The sequence below is a fragment of the Hipposideros armiger genome, unplaced genomic scaffold (genome assembly GCF_001890085.2).
Source record: "Hipposideros armiger isolate ML-2016 unplaced genomic scaffold, ASM189008v1 scaffold_102, whole genome shotgun sequence".
Classification (NCBI taxonomy): domain Eukaryota; kingdom Metazoa; phylum Chordata; class Mammalia; order Chiroptera; family Hipposideridae; genus Hipposideros; species Hipposideros armiger.
This window is the reverse complement of record NW_017731452.1, coordinates 1,384,434-1,401,811: the sequence shown is the minus strand read 5'-3', so window position 1 is coordinate 1,401,811 and position 17,378 is coordinate 1,384,434. Positions and strand designations below refer to the sequence as shown.

The following is a 17,378-nucleotide window of genomic DNA, read 5'->3' as shown; positions in this document are numbered from 1 at the left end:
AGACAGCCTTGTGCCAGAGCAAAGAAGAGATGGAATTCCATGCATCATAAAAAGGAAATTAGAGGATTTCATAGGAAAACAAAACAAAACAAAACATTTCTGTTGTCATTACTTAAAAATAAAAACCCACTGCATACTAAAATTAGATTCATTAAAATAAACATCTTCAAAGACACAAATGAACTGCATATGACATTGAGCAATGCATTATAATCCATCAATAAGCATTCTTGGTTTACAACATTGCCCGACATGTCATCGTCCAAACAAATCAAAGAAACCAATTAAAAGTGGTTATGGCGTGTGAAGTCATCCTCTAAGCCAACCAAGGCGTCTCCATCTCCCTCCAACTGCGCACTGACAGGCATATAATGTGCTTGCCTGTATTTGCTGCTTTAAAGTCATCTGCAGTTATTGTTGGCAGACATGGAGAGGTGTGTAATAACAAGACAATTGACAGACAGAGCAGTGAATCAACAAGACAGATAATGCATCCAAGATGCGCTGTTAGAAACAAATATTGACAACGCTAGCTGCAGTTAAGGCTCTGCACAGTGGGCGTTACACCCAATCAGTGTTGATTCACGAAGTGCGTAGGCAAATCGCCATTGCATTTACCTGTCGGCCACTCCATGTTGCAGTATGCCCTTGCTGCATTATGCTTACTGGTTTCCTCTGTGAGACTATGAGATGTTTGCACAAAGTGTCCATAACTTGTTCATCCCTCTCACAGGTAGGACTTTCATTTCAAAGTGACAGAAACTAAAGTTAAACTAGGTTAACCAAAAAAAGAGGGGGCTTATGATTCATATGAATGAAAAGCCCAAAGTACTTTAATTTCAGGCACAGCTGACTCTATTCTCAGGTGACAAAATGGTTGCCAGCAACTATCGACTTACATTTCATCGTCTTCACTCCCCTCGCTGAAGTCCCAGAGTTTGATTTTATTGGCTCTGATCCTGTCATATGTTTATCTCTGAACCAATCACTGTATCTGATGTTCTGACTGGTCACTATGGAAAATGTCTCCTCCACCCAAATTCCAAGGGTTTGAGGCAGAGGTGGGGAAGGTAGGACCGCAGGAAAAATAGCAATGTTTTTACCAAAAGACCAGGGAAACAGAGGCTAGGCAGACAAAACCTTACAGGTGGCCTCTGCCGTCTCTGGCTATCCACATCTAATCTGAACATGAAAGAGCCAATGAAGGATTTTCTTCAATAAATGAATGAATGCATGCCTAAGAGATAGCCAATTCATGATGTATTCCAAACACAGAAATGATTTATCTCTTTCTAAATTACCAGAATGTTATTCCATATATTCATGTAACAAGTGTTTATTGAGTGCCTACTATTTGCCAGGGACTATTCTAGCCACTGGGGAGACAGCCGTGAACAGCAGAGATGAAGTCCCTTGTGGAGCAGATATTCAAGAGGAGAAGGCTGCCTGCACGAGATAGTAAACAAGGTAGACACTGTTTATTACTTGAGTGATAAACAGTATGAAGAAAAATAAAGCAGGGAAGAGGATGGGGAGTGACAGGTGTCAGGGAAGAACTTTCTGCAATGATGATATTTGCACAGTGAACTGAAGGGCACAGGAAGTGAAGAAAGGAATTACAGGTAGGTATCTGAGGGAAGAGCATTCAAAGAGCAAAGTCACGGGAGGAGGGGCACCTGGGGACATGGAAAGGCAGTGGAGGCCAGAAGGGCAGGGGTGGAGCCAAAGGTGGTAGAAGATCTAGGAATAAGGCCAAAGAGGTCAGATCACACTGAGCCTTGCCAGCGATGGTAAGAAATTTGTATTACATACTATGAGTAACAGAAAGCCATGAGCTGGTGGAGAAGAGGGAGGTGAAATAATATGGTTGCTGTGAGAAGAATTGATTATAGGAACACAGGAGATGAAAGAGAATCATCAGACAGGAAGCTACTACAGGAATCTGGGTGAGAGACGCGAGTGGCTTAGATCACGGCGCTGGCAGTGGAGGTGATAAGAAGTGGTCAGAATCAAATTTTTTTTTTTTTTTAGAAAGAGCGTGTTTTATTGGGACGAGAGCACTGCACGTTATGTTCAGAAAGGTACACAGTACACGGGAGGTTTTGCTAATGAAGATCAACTGGGACGCGGATTCCTCTGGGCACCTTCCCCAACCCATCCTTCTAAGGCGTCGGGCTCCCCACCCATTTCCTTGAAGGCAACTGCCAATCACCTATATTTTGCATTGACCTGTGAGCAACGAAATGTGCGTGGACGTGAGTATAAGAACATCTGGAATTTATATTGGGTTGTTGGAAAAATCATGACGTATTTTTTCTGTTTTTCATTGTAAAACTGCGTCATGACTTTTCCGACAACCCAATGTATCTTTACAGGCTGATGCAATCATTTAAATTGCTTGACCGTCATATTAAAAATTAGTCTCATCACTCCATTAGTTATACTCTCATGGTACTTTAAACAAAACTATAATATTAATTTTGTTGCACTGTCCTTGTGTCACTTTATTCCTGTTACTCTGACTCCTCACCCTCACTGGAATATCCTAGAATTTAGGAACCATATTATCATTTTTGTGTGTCCATAGTCTAAAGCATAGTACAAAGGCACATGGTAAGCTGGGAGTACATGTTTTGGGTTAGAAGGATGGGTGAATGGGGGGGTGGGTGGGTGGGTAGAAAAGAAGAAGGAATAGCAGGAAAAGAAAGAAGAAATGTCAAGCAATTAGTCACTGATAGCTAGGAATATAAGACGAAAAGTGACCTTGATTTTGCTTACCTGGTATATTTATAAAAAGGTTGAGTGCTTTAAAGGGTGTTGCAAGTTATATAGATACCAGCGGACTACTCACTCTTAGATGATGGTTCTATCCAAGGAAGGGATGACAGAGATAGGTTAAATGATCAGGTTGGCTGGTGAGTCTAAGCAGATGACAGAATTAGGTTCCTTATCTCGCATTCCAGCTAGAATAGAGCTCCTTGTCTCTTCCAGTACGGTGAAGAATTTATCTATTTACTAAATGTATAATGTGCCCAAGTACATGCAGTAGATAGAAAAATCTAGTATACCTTTACAAGGTTCTCAAGCTTAAGCACACAGTCACAAAACACAAAGGCCATTCCCTATTTCATTCCCAGACCTGCCCACTGCCCCCACTCCTGCAGGTCAATAGAACACGCAGGACATTGAACTTTGGTCTAAGTTCAGCTGCAAATTCAGAAATGGAATCCACATCTCTAATCTACATCCACATGATTAGGCTCTCTCCCCTCCTAAGAATGCAAAAGTAAATTTTGTTATAAATATATCTCTGTGTCTTCAGAGATCCAGCTATTCTCAGCAGTCTGGGTTGGCATGCTGTGAAATTCAAAAGGAAATACACATCTTTTAATATATTTGCAGATAGTTTTCCTGCTGCCCCCCAATCTGCCTTCAGGCTCCAGGGACCATCATACTCAGTCTCCCCAGCTAAGTTCCTCCAAAGTAGGCTAAGTACCTGAAATCATTCTTTTAATGACGCTGAAATCAACAGCAAGGATGCTCTGAAAAAAAAGGTAAACTTCCGGAAATGCATTATATTAAAGAGGCCAGTTTGTGATTGTGCTGTATCAATGGTACTTAGCTGGGGACAATTACACCCCCAGGGGAAACTTGGCCATGTCTGGAAGCATTTCTGGTTGACACTGGCATCTTGTGGGGATGCTAAGCCTCCTACAATGCATAGGACAGCGTCCCACAAGAATCCATCCATCATGTCAGCAGTGCCCTGTTGAGAAAGCCTTTGCTAAATACAACAATTTCCGAAGCAGTTTTAAATAGTGACTATTGAAGGAAGGACTCTTGCTGCTTCTCCTTGGACCCCCGTCTCACCTGCCCCGTGAGGCAGCATGGGGAGTTGGTGGATGATGTCACATGACGATGATTCCACAAAGGGAAGAGACGCACTGTGTTTTCATACCTGCTGCAGAGTAAGCACTATACAAATTTTCTGTATTCGTTTTTTTTTTAATTTTTTTTAAAATTGTTGTTGTGTAACAAATGAGCACATATTGAGAAGCTTAAAAATACCACCCATCTATTAGTTCACAGTTCTGCAAACTGAAGTCTGGGCACAGTGTGACTAGATTCTCTGCTCAGGGTTTCCTAAGGCTAAAATCAGGGTGTCAGCCAGGCTGCATTCCTTTCTGGAAGCTCTGGGAAAGAATCCACTCTCAAGTTCATTCAGGTTGCTGGCAGAATTCAGTTCCTTCCAGTGGCAGGGCCGAGGCCCCACTTCCTTGCTGGCTGTCAGCTACAGGCCACTCTCAGCTCCCAGAGGCCACCTGCATGCCTTGCCACGTGGCCCCCTCAAGCTCTGACGCCAAAAATGGAGACTTTCTCACATGTCAAATTCCTCTAGCCACGAACCTCTTTTCCTTCTCCAGATTCTGTATGATTAGGTCAAACCTACCTGGAGAATGTCCCTACCTTAAGGTCAACTGATTTGAAGCCTTGATTCCATCTGCAAAATCCGTTCCCAGTAGCACATAAATTAACGATGAATTGAATCACTGAGAGAAGGTGTATGTATACCAGGGGCCAGGCAGCTCAGGGCTCACTTAAATTCTAACCAGCGCGGTGTCTATATGGTATTATCATCTCATTGAATCTTCTCAGCAGCCTTTTGAAGTTTACTTTTCATCTCCACCTCACAGATGAGGAGACTTGATTCTCAGATCATTTGAGGATGTAGCAAAGCTGGGCAAAGGGTACGTGGGAACCCTCTCTAGTGTCTTCACAACTTCTTGTGAGTCTGAAATTATTTCAAAATAAAATGTCCTCAAAAGGACACGTTTCACCAAAATCACATACCTAGCAAGTGAAAGAGATGAGCTTCTATCACCCCATGCATTCTACCATACCATCTTGCCTTCTGAAACAATGGTATTTCTAAAGTGATAGCATCTCAAAAGCACATTTATCTAGACCAGCCGTTCTCAACCTTGACTGTACATTAGAACTAACTGGGAAGCCTTTAAGAAAATACAGATGCCTGGGTCTCACCCTCAGCCATTCTGCTTATATTGGTCTGGGATGGGATCTGGGCATCTGTGTTTTCTAAAGCTCTGTAGGTGAAGAAACACCGAACTAGACATTATCTAATCATGAATGACAGTGTTAAGTAAGTATATTAAACAGAAATTACACACCAAAGGAATCCTTTTGAAAGCATGGAATTCATCTGACTTCAGTGCATTTTACTGGAAACACAGACTGCAAAAGCCTGAGCTATAGGTAAGACAAAAACGCATTTATTTAAAGAGTGCATACACATAAATGCACATATTTAAAGAGTGAGAATGCACTGAACTAATATTTTCTTCCTGCCACATCTCTGTGCTGCATAAAACAGCCCTAACCAAGCTCAAGGATTAAGGTAGAACAAAAAAAACTGTGCTCATTATTTCTCCAGAAATTAATTTTGGGTAACTCTTTCTTTGCCTTCGGGAAATGGCAAAGTACAATATCAAAGGGAGATGAGGAACCGTAAAACCACCGAATGAACCCGTAGACACTAACAAGCACTCTGCTGTAGAACTGAGTAAATCATTGGAGAGATAGTCTCCTTTCACTAGTTTATCGCAATCCCTTTCAAGTGCCTTTTCTCACAGAAGGGTTGTGCACACAGCCAGCATCTAGTAAATTAGTGATGTGCACTATATAATTTATACTAGAAAGCATGCCCCCTTGACTTGTAGTGGTAATAAGGGCAGGTGAAATACTCCGACTCTCAGGAGCATGAATAAGCAATCAAAAGAATTCAGCTGAAAATGAAACCCTGAGATACATCAAAGGCACCCCTTCAGAAGAGGCGAGCATGCTGTCCAGACAAACCACTTTCGCCAGACTTGTATGAGGGTATTTGAGTGTTCTCTGTCCTGTAATTGGATAGAAACACTGTGGGAACAGAAATTTCATAGGAATGACTTGATGTAACTGTGGAGGAACTCCTGGGCTTGTGGGCAGAGATATGTAGGAAGCGCAGGCAAATATTTTTGGTTATGAAAGCCTTCGTTATTACTGGGCCTGTTTATAGCTGGACTTCAGTATGATTTTCTCTTAAATTGCTTATTGCCGATGGTGGGATGCCATTGCAATTTCACCAACATACATGTTCCGCAGACCAGTACTATTCTTCTAAGTGACTCAGTCTTAGGCTCATGGAAAACCAAGAGGAAATGAGCTCTCAGTAACTTTGCATGTTATATAACCAAAGGGATAATAACAGCGATATTGGGTGGCTAAGGTCAACATCCACAAGCTAATCTCGGGCCACAGTATGTGTTTGGCACCTGAGCTTTTCCCATAGGAGGTGTCTTTTCTCTTCCGCGCCCTCTCTGATGAAATACAGAATTGCATGCAACTAAGAAGACATACATATATATATGCATGTTCTTTTCAGCAAGAGCGAAAAACTAGAAACAAACATGTTAATCAGAAGGGAATGATTAAAAATACAGCAAAGAAGAATAAGATAGATGTGTATGTTGATAAGGAAGGAACTCCAAGATACACATTATTTTTAAGCACTCCCCTTCCCCACCAAAAAAATGCTTCCGGAAAAGTATTGACTAATACAATTTATGTACATTTTAAATGCATGCGCGCGCGCACACACACACACACACACACACACACACACACCAGAAATAATAAACTCTGGTTTCAAAAAGAGCTTCAAACTGATGGGTAACTGTGCCTCTCTTGGCTCGCTGTGCATCACGCCAGACCTTCTACGCATTAATTCACCTATCGATACATAAATTAAAATATAATGTAGCCTTATTCCGATACACAGATGAATTGAGTGTGGCCCTGTGGGCTTTCAGACAGGTGAGAGAGCAAACAAAGCCCAGAGCCCCGCACACTTGTTCTCATGTATGATATAGGTGACAGCGGTGGTGTTATTAATGAGTAAGTCTCACGAGATACCGGGCACTGGAGGCAATGTTTGAGTTATTCCTGGAGCGCAGGATGTCCTGGGTGCAGAAGGAAGACTAGCAAGAGCAAAATTGCTAAGAGACAGAGACAAGACAACAGTGATGACATCATCGGGTACCTTGGACCCAACCTGGCTAAAAGCTGGCCATCCTAGTACAAAGATGGAAGGCTGGAGGGAGGGGAGGGGAAAGGGGTGAATTAGGAAGATTACCTCAGAGCTACAAAACATATTTTAATGCTTAACCTAGTTGGAGATGAGAGTGGTTCTACGTGTAACTGAAACGATCTCTATATTTAGATTCACACTAGCCGCCCCTGCCTGACCCCCTTAGCATGCGTATTGGCTGATGCTGGTCAGTAGCCACACTTACACGGTGTGATGCATCGCATGAAGCAATTTTCCGGAACAGGTATCGCTAGTCCCCCATCTCCCCTGAGCAGGTCCTCTGCAGACACCTTTACACACTGATTCACACTCACCAGTGCCCACTGGAACCACTCGTGAAGCTTTCCTTTCCTTTATTCAAATGAACACTCAGGCTAGACCCAGGACCTACTGAAACTTCAGGGATGGGGCCTAAATACCGGGGGTGCCAAAAACATGTATACCCATGACTTGTATTCATCTTTGGTTATCGGTATATATTACAATTTTAATACAGTTTTTTCCTTTCTTAAAATGTGTATACTTTTTTTTTTTGGCACTCTCTCTATATGTTGGGTTTTTTTGTTTGTTTTTTTCCCAAGTGCCCAGGACTTTGGAAATGGATGGAGGAAAAAAAAAATGCTACTTTAGATCTTGAATACCCACCCATATGTCGACTGGAGGATAAATAGTATAAAGGCCAAGATCTGCATCTTAGCTGACTCTTCTCTCCATGGCTCCAGTTTTAATAGCTCAATAAGTGCTCATAAACCATTATTATTGTCTAGGCTAAAACTTCCCTGCCTGTGGGTGGTAAGGAGGGTTGGCATTAGCCGATTGTGAAGACTCCTTTATGGAAGAAGGTTCAAGATAATGACACTATTACGCTATCATTATCACTACCAATATGATTACTATTTTAAGCATTGTACACAGAGTATCTTTTCTTTCAATTAAAAGTCCATAACCCCCAACGGGGAGGTACCACCATTATCCTCATCTTATCAATGAGGAAAGGAAGCCCAGAGAGGGTAAGTAATTTGACCAGAGTCTGCCCTCAATACCATTACACTGCATTGCTTGATCGCACAGGGTTCATCTATTTGCTGATCCTTCTTCTCTTTGAATCTTTATCTGTCTTCCACCTTATTTCTTCAGAGTTGAAAAAAGTAGCGGTTACTTTGCCCCCCAAAAATCCCCAAACATTCTCACCAGGATGATGGCCAACCCCAAGTGCTCTTTGTCCTGTTCTGACAGGCTGGAGGGGGCTCCGGGAAGGGGCTTCAACCGCCATTTCCTTTCCAGACGCTCCCCTCGTCCAGAGTCAAGGATAATCCAGTGCTTGCCTGACTAAGCACTCCTCATAAAGTATTACAATCCTATGAGAGAGGCAGAGCCACCACTGCCGTTTTACAGATGAGAGAACTGAGGTACGGAGAGCTGATGCTTCAGTGGCAGTCACTAACAGGCAGAAAGCGTGGGGGATGGGAGCACGCCTCAATGCAGCCTCAGGGTCCAGCTCTCAGGCAAGAACTTTGGTTATTTTTTATTTTAAAGAGATTGGCTTGTGATCTATTGAAAGTCAGCCCTCGACACAAGGGTTTGTAAAAGAAAGAAAAAAAGAGGGAAATAAAAAGATTGGCTGGCATTTTGCTAAAAGTGTTGCTGTGGGCAAATAATTGTCTTCCCAAACCATGACAAAAGACAGCCTACAGAAAAAAGGCAAGAAAGAAAAAAATCTTTTTACCCTCAATGAATCAAGCAACAACCTAAGAAAACACCTCTGATTTGGGTCAGCCTGTATCCAAAAATCTTTAAATACAACCCAATGTAATCCTTAATTTCACATGATCCCCTCAAGTGACTGAAAAGTTCCAAGGGGTACATGTAATTCAGCAAACCCCTGCTAGCTAACAAGGCCCCACAAAGCAGCAGAGCCTGGTTTCTTTCTGCCTGTCTGGACTAAGATCATTTAACTTCAGTCCTTTTATGAATGGAAATCAGCTTTCTAAAGACTCCTGGGCAGGCAGTGACCAGCAACAGGCAACTCCATGGGGGAGCCTTCTGAGTCATAAACTACTCCTGAAAGAGGGAGATCAAAGCATCCCTAACTGCCTAGTGAAACCTAAGTGTTTCCAAAGTTCCTCGCAGGGACCCAAGCTCTCTGGAGACTGGGTCCCTGCAGCCAGAGTCTGAAGAGGCCACCACTAAGCAAGCTACAATGAGGACATTAGGGCAGCCAGCCGTGGAGGAGAAATGCCACGTATGGTTTAATTGTTGGGGACAAAGAGAAGAGAAAGGAAGAAAAGCCAAGTGACAAAACTGGACAGTGCGTCAGGAATGGAGGCTGGAGGGATCTCGTGGCAGGCTGCATCATGGCACACATGCCCCTCTGAGCCCCTGGTGCCCTGCTGCGGCTGGATCCTAAGCAGCGAAAGCAGGGACGATGCCAAGAGGAACAGCCCAGCCGCTCACCGCTCTTGCTGGCTGGGCCCTCGCTGAGGTTATTCATCAAAGGTAAAGTACTAATGTATTACAGATCTGGGCGGAAATGCAAGATGGGTGACCATTTTTTTTTTCCATGCCTTTTCACTTGTCTTCTACATTGTGAATGGTGCTCGGTGTTAAGAGTTTCTTAATTAGCAGGGGGTGCATTTCCCCAACTGGAACTTCATCGGGGACTAGCATAATAAGGTACAAATAATCTTAGACCTAGGAACTGCTCTTTGATGGTAAATCACAGAACCCCGGACACGTTGTTGATGGACGGATGGTTTAAAAAAGGGAGGAAGTCAAACTCGTACCCAATTTCGGCCTTTTGGAGCTTCACAATGCACATTAGCATATTAAAAGATGTGAAATGTATTATAGAAAACATTTGCCCAATTGCATATAAACCTAATGTTTCTCTAACTTTATGGGAATATATGGCCCTGATATATTTATAACCACTTATATGGTCATGAAACCCTTTTATTCCTGAAGCATCTCTTAACAGTTTGAAATCTCTTTTGGGTATCATTGCTTTGGTGATTTTTCTTGTCACTACCAGACTGTGAGGAGATGCTCCTTGAAAAAAAAGTTTTTGTAGCCAAATAAATTAAGGAAACTCTAGGTTTAAACAGAGTTAAACAAACACCTTTAAGGTAGGACATTTCTGAATTATGAATACGCAAATGTGCATGGTCAATCTCCAAGGGGAGGCATTTGCCACTAATTTGACCACGCTGCCCCCTTTTCTAATACCATACCCCCTGAACTCTTTATTCCGGGGTTCTGTTGAATCATAGCTTGGTTCAAAATAAAATAGCAATTTCTAGTTCTAGAATTCCTGCTCTAATTCTCCCTTGGAAGAAGGATGGCATCCATCTTTTTTCCAGCTTTACCCACTGTGTTCTGAACAGTGCCTGACATAACAGAAGCTCATCCATGGTTGTGGAATGAAAGTATGGTCATTCAATGCATCTTTCCAGTCACTTCTCAAAATACATTTCCACTAAGTTTCAGAAATGGGATCAATCTGTCGAAGCAACAGCAAATCAAATTAAAATAATTTTCCTGTATGTCCAATGTCTTCATCCAATAGCTCTCTAAAGTCAGTATGCATTCAAATCATTTGGAGAATTAAAAAATATACATTGCTGGGCCTAGCTTCCCTGACCTTCTGTTGTGGGTAAAGAAATTCACATCTTCAACCCCTCAAGTGAAGCTAATGCATCTGATCACACTCGGAAAATCACTATCCTAATAAAAAGGAGCCCCTAAAGGTGGACCATTTCTGGGCAGAAAGGTCTTTGAGATCTCTCAGTATGTAAGAAGAAAGATACAGGCTTGTTCTATCATTCCAGAAAACAAAGCTCAGAAATACCGGTAAAAGTCCTAAGAAGAAAAATAGGTAAAGTCCTAAAATAGGTTGTCATTTAACGTCAAGATGAAGAGTCTCTCAACAATGGCATGGACTTCCTGGATGTAATGACCTTCTATCTCATCACTGTGGTAGTCAAGGAGAGGCTGGATACGGTAGAAAGGAAGTACCTGGCAGGTAGTGATTAGATTAGGTTAATCTGCAACCCTGCAATTCTGGGACAAAGGCTGCAAACCCAAATACCTTCACAGAATGGAAGGCATGCATGTGTAGGGGGCAGTGGTGAGCTAGAGAGAGCTTGCTCCTTTCTAAAAGCACCAAAATTAAAAAAAAATAATCACCCCACACATAAAGGTAGGCAGGACTCAGGGAAGTTCACAACTCCTATGTTATGAATTATTTCAAGTAAATAACTGCCTAGTCGACTCCTAAATAGAGGCCTGTCAGTTTTGGGGGCAGGAAGGGGGGAATGCATTTTAAGAAAATATTTGAAGCACAGTTTAATTCTGAATTATTGAGGGAAATTCCCTGCCAGAGAAATCCTAGCTGGAGTATGCATGCATGTACACATATATTTCACAATTACAGCCTTTCCAACCATTCTCACTCTCTCCTGGGGTTTCCCTAGTAGTCAAGATAATGGTTAGCTTTCCTCTTGGTACTTTGTAATCTAAAGATGACTTATTACTTTCCTATTACACACTGTATGTACACTGGGAGATAGCTCTAAGCCTTAAGGGCATTCCATTGCCAGTCGTCCAGCCCTGACGCTTGAAGAAACACTGCCATAGAGACTTCAAGTGGAAGAGGCTTCATCTCTTAGTCTCAATCACCTCCTGTCCGTTTCCATTCATAAGAGCTGCTCATGTCTTCTAGCATGGGAACTTTGATGAGTTTCTCCAACAAGCATCTTATAGTCTGTGCCCCTCTTCTGAACTCTTGAATCATTCACTGTGTTGAATCCATTATAGTAGTTGCTAATTAACTTTAGAGAAAATATTAACCCCTTGTTTGGCCAAAGAAGCTGGGCAATGTCTATGGATTCCAGGTTACGGTAAGGATGAAGAAATTCTTCCTACTGACATAATTATTTCCTTCCATCCCCACCTCTCAATGTCCCTAGTGAAGTGTCCCCTTCGTGTGGAGCCTCACGTGATGTCACAGTGCTCACGACAGCTACTTGATAGTGTTTCATAAGCAGATCAATGCATTGTTAGAGATTCAAAGCCATCATGACAATGATGTTTGGTTGACAAAGGTGTTTTTGCTTGGAATTCTTGTTTCTATTCCCAGAGAAAGGAAAAACCACCATGATTTAGGTTGAAAACATTTGTACTATTTCTTGTCCATAGATGTTGTAGATCACGAAAGAGGGCATACAAATGGCCAACAGACATAAGAAATGGTATTCAGCTTCAACAACCATCAGGACAATACAAACTAAACCCATAATGTGATACTGCTTCACACCCATCAATCAAAGTGGCTAAAATGGAAACAACAGACAATAGCAAGTGTTGGAGAAGATGTGGAGCAACCGGAACTCTCAGATGCTTCTCATGGGAGTGTAAATCAGTGAACCACTGTGAAAAGCTGTTTAGCAGAATCTACTAAAGTTGGATATATACATACCCCGTGACCCAACAACTTTATTCTTAGATATGTTTCCAAGAGTATATGTCTGTAAGTTCACCAAAAGGCATACAGAAAAATGTTCAACAGCACTCTTTATAACAGCCCCAAACTGGAAACAATTAGAATGTCCACCAACAATTAAATAGAAACATTGTAGTATATTCATACGGAGGAATATTGTATGATTTTACTTATGTAAAATATTAAAATGGGCAAAACTAAGCTATGTTAGAAGTTAGGATCATGGTTACCTCCCTTTAGGAAAGGGGACACAGTGGGGTATTCTGGGGCACTGATAATGTCTTGCTTGATCAGGTTGGTGGTTAGATGGGTATGAACCATATGAAAATTCATTAGGCTATACTCCACGATTTTTGCATTTTTCTGCATATATTTTGTACTTTTCTGTACATATACTTCAACACAAGTTTACAAAAATTAATACAGAGCAGTGTCTCAACTTCTCAGATGTGGCTCTGTCCTCTTTTTTTTTTTCTTATTGTTGAATCGACTATGGATGAATGTGTTTGGCAGGGTCATGAGGAGGTGGGTAATGTAATGAAATAAGCTCAATTAATTCTCTCTGTATCCCGCACCAAGTGGGCCCTGCCAGGGCTAACACATAGGATAAATAGAATCGGGTGCCTAGAGATGGCAGTGGTCTTAGACATAATTTTACAGGTTCAGGTGAGGAAACTGAGGTCTGGAGAAATAAAGTTAAGTATATGAAGCTGGTTTGTTGAACAGTGGGAAGGAATCTGAGTTTCATGATTCCAGTTTCTATCAGCCTTATACACAGGCAGATGTGATGGCCAAATACCTCTTTTCCATCCATCATGAATTAACTTGTTCATTCTTATGTGTTAAGTGATCATTTGCTCCCTGTTCAAAAGAAAATCACCTCCTTAGGGCAGATAACCTGATGTCTATTATTAATATGAGACAACTGATCAGATTTCCTGTTGCTCACAGAGAGTGGAATCCTGGGAGAGCAAAACATGGGGAGACTAAGTTTTGCTGGAACTAGAACACATAGAGTTATTATTGCCTTCTAGGAACTCCTGCAGCAACTTCCATGTAAGAAGTCACTTAATTCCCACAGCCCTATTATGTCAACTCTCTTGTTATTCTCACATTAGAGATGAAGAAACGAAGACACATAGAAATTACTATCTTGCCCAAGGTTCTACTAATAAGTGCCTGTGGGAGAATGACCCTGAACAGACTGCTCTGAACCACTATGTTTTATGGGATGGGGTAGTTTAAGGCACTCTGGTGGGGGACCTAAATTCTTCCTGAAGACATTAGGATACTGGAATAGACAAAAGAGAAGGAAATACATGAGGATGCCCCCCAAAAGAGCAGAAGACATGTGATGATAAAGCAAAAAACTCCAATATATATTTATGTTTGTGCATGTACACGTGTGTGTGATAACCATGTTATAATATATAGGTCATCAGTGAACCACAGTGATCATTTAAATGGATCAAACTTAGTTGGGAATTGTTAAATCTTTGCTTCACTTTATACTTTAAATACTATACCAAAGAATATCATAACTCTGGTGGTGATGAAAGATGTTAGCTAAATTTCAAGCTACAATATGAAAAAATAAGTGAAATAATAAAGTTTCAACTAGCCAGGAATGTGGAAGTCCTAATTCACCAGCACCCAAGCCAACCCCTCTTGCTTTGTGTCATAATGTACCACACATACTCAACTGGGCTTCCTCATATTTTCCTTCTTGTCCTCATTCCCAGAGCATGACAATCAGCCCCCCCCCACACGTACACACACACACACGCACACACACGTGCACACACTGTCAATTCAAGACACTTCTCAATTGCTATTCAGAATGAAATCAACCGCAGACACCATTTACTGCCTCATATATTTGAATTCTGAGGCAAGCATCATGTACAGCAATACTCTTGGCCTGGAGCTCAACAGATGATGATTACACAGAGTGGAAATGACACTTGTCCCAAATGCTTCTAAGTGTTCTCCTTCCCTGAATAGCACACTTCACCCTGCCAGCCCTCGAACACACCCCACTCTAGAAGGGCACCTTACATGAGCAGCACAACATGAACAGATCTGTTCAAAGAAAACAAAAGGCCTCCCTTCTACAGCAAAGGTTGGGCTGAACGGGGCTGCTGAACGCAATTTTGCACTGGAATACAGTTTTCCTGTTTCAAAGCAACGTGGAAGCATGCATGCAGCTTGTTAGATTTATATAATGCCTGGTCTCTCAAGACTTCACAAAGCGAACGGCATCCATCAAATTAATTTCCTTGGGGGATCGTCTCAAACATGGAGAATGAAGAGGCCCAGACCATTAAACATCAAAAGAATGCTCTAAATGGTAATTAAAGTTCTATTATATTTTCTTTTTCTGGGAGCAGATTAGATTAATTCAATTGAGAATATTAGAAGTATCAAAGCTGACAGTGTGAATGGGTCGAGTTGGCTGGAAGAGCACTTAATATTGCAGACATCTGTTCCTTCAAGTTACACACAACACACAGGACAGAGGGAGTTGACTCGGAGCGCGGGGTACTTACCAAGCCGGCACACGTAGACACAGCGACGGAGGAGGAGCTGTCATTTCTGATAAATCCCTGATAGAAACATCGCTGCACCATGGGTCCCCGAGCCTCTGAAGCACCATCTTTTCCAAGTACCTGGACAATAAAGTGACTGCTCAAAATGGCCGAGGGCTTAAGTTCTAAATGTAGTTCCTGTCCAAATGCTGAAAATCGGTAATGCAGGGAGCTGCTGGCACTCTGCGCCGATCGCTTTCTCCTGCCGTTGTGCAAAATGTCGTGTGAAATATATGACCCGCCTGAGTCCACTTCTACCGGTGTGACAAAGACGTAATCTGCAAGGGGAAAGGTTTAGCTGTCAGCACCCAGAGCCCACAAGGCCAACCGGTCACTAGCCAATGGGCGGGCAGAGAACGACGCACAACTCAAAGAAAGGTATCTCTGTTCCAATCGCCTTGGACCTGGATTCAATCTAATTCAGAGCAGCCCACGAAGAGGAGAACCCTGTGCTCTCTACAATGAGCCCTGCCAAAGTAACTCCTATAAAAACTAAAACGCAAGCACCATCCTGATGAATGTCAACAACGTTTGTGGAAAATGCCACAGCTCCCGTGGTTTGGGGAGAGACGGATGGATGTTTTATATGTTAGTTGGATAGAGCCATCCACCCATAAAAAATGCACTTTTTGGAGACCAAATTAATATAAAACCACTAAGGTAATAAAACAAAAATTGAAATTGTTTTCAAGGAGATGAGTATCTTCATGTTAAAGTGACTAGGGAGTGTTTGCGGGAGCAGACTTTACATTTCAAATAACTCAGTGCTGAGTAACTTGAGATGATAACCTCAGAAAATGAACAAGCAACCACAGTTTCATATTCCCAATATTAATTATACGTGACAATAAAACTCCAGAACGCGTAACACTTAACATTTTACTAGGAGCTTTCACAGGGGCAATCCCACTTCATTGTAAGCACAAAAGAGAGTTGAGGTATAAAAATGCCTCGACACTGTCAGAGCTTTTCCTATATAGTCTGATGTTTAAAATTGCTCAGACATGTTGTCAGATCAGGGACACCTGGAAAGGCATGTTTAAAAATACCTTCACCGCTGCTCCCTAGAGCAGCACTAATTGCTGGTTTTTTTCTAGAGAGGAGCAGCTAAAAAACAATTTGCTGCTTGAAAAAAATGAAGCCAGCCCACTGTTTTCTATCACAACACATTGAAACTGAAAAGTATCATCCCACAAAATGATTTGGAATATGCCCTCTGTGCATTAAAAAAAAAAGGAAAACAAAAAACAAAAAAAGCTCTGCATTTCCACTTTCTAGGCACAGAATGGGAAACTAATTTGGAAAGTGTTTAGAAAGATTCCGAATAACTAAGAGGCAGGTTTGAGTCACTTGGGTTCTTGGTTACAGGAGGAGGAAAAGAAAAGAGGAATTTCCCTTTTCCCAAAATAGTCAACAACGCCCTCACACTCACACACACCAAAAAAACCGAAAAAACAAACAAACAAGAAGCAGCAACCCTGTAGCTAGCAGGGATCAATAAGGATTATTCTAATTGGGCCTACGTCTAAGAAAAAAAAACCCAATATGACAATTTTTAAATGTTTTCTTCAGTATGACCATCTGTGACTGTTACTGCTTAAACAACTCTCATTGTTACAACATTCTTTATGTGCTGTCTCTCCCATCTTCTCTTTAACGCTTTTAACTAGAAATACTATGAAATTGACATGCATATTAAAGAATAATTGGGGGGAAAAGCTTTTCTCCTCTCTTAAACTTAAAAAAAAAACTGAGCAGGTGTACACTATGTCTCTTATTTTTAAAATCTCTATTATTTTGCTCTACAGGCCTGTGGCTCTTGATTCAATCCAGCTTTAGCTTCGTGAAAAACCGCCGCCTCCCTCCCTAAGACCTAACAGTGAAAACCCACCCCTGACACATGCTCCAGACCGTCTCTCCAATGAGTTGTTTCTTACCTCCTTGTCCAGAACCATCTGAAACTCTGCCTGCTCCTAGCTGAGAGGCCACGCAGGAGCCTTACCCAGCCAGCCTTTAATAGATCAGCCCGCAAAGCCCGCTCCCCATCCACCCACCCACCCAGACACCTGCTCCTAGTTTGTTTCCAAGGCGGGGAAGGAGCAGGCTGATGGCAATAGTTCTTGATGGGAAGAGGGGCAATCAG

The 17,378-nt window shown here is 42.0% G+C and overlaps 1 protein-coding gene across 5 annotated transcripts in view; it reads right to left on the bottom strand.

Moving 5' to 3' along the window:
- The window catches only part of ADAMTS18 (ADAM metallopeptidase with thrombospondin type 1 motif 18), a 144,134-nt gene that overhangs the window by 105,098 nt on the left and 21,658 nt on the right, over positions 1-17,378 (bottom strand). For 2 of the 5 annotated variants that reach the window (XM_019646438.1, XM_019646439.1), the window contains exon 3: positions 15,197-15,513. In XM_019646438.1, the coding sequence (XP_019501983.1) occupies positions 15,197-15,513 (317 nt within the window). Of the gene's footprint in view, positions 1-15,196; positions 15,514-17,172; positions 17,234-17,378 lie in introns of those variants that run through there. The other 3 variants (XM_019646440.1, XM_019646441.1, XM_019646442.1) reach the window with 3 other exon arrangements.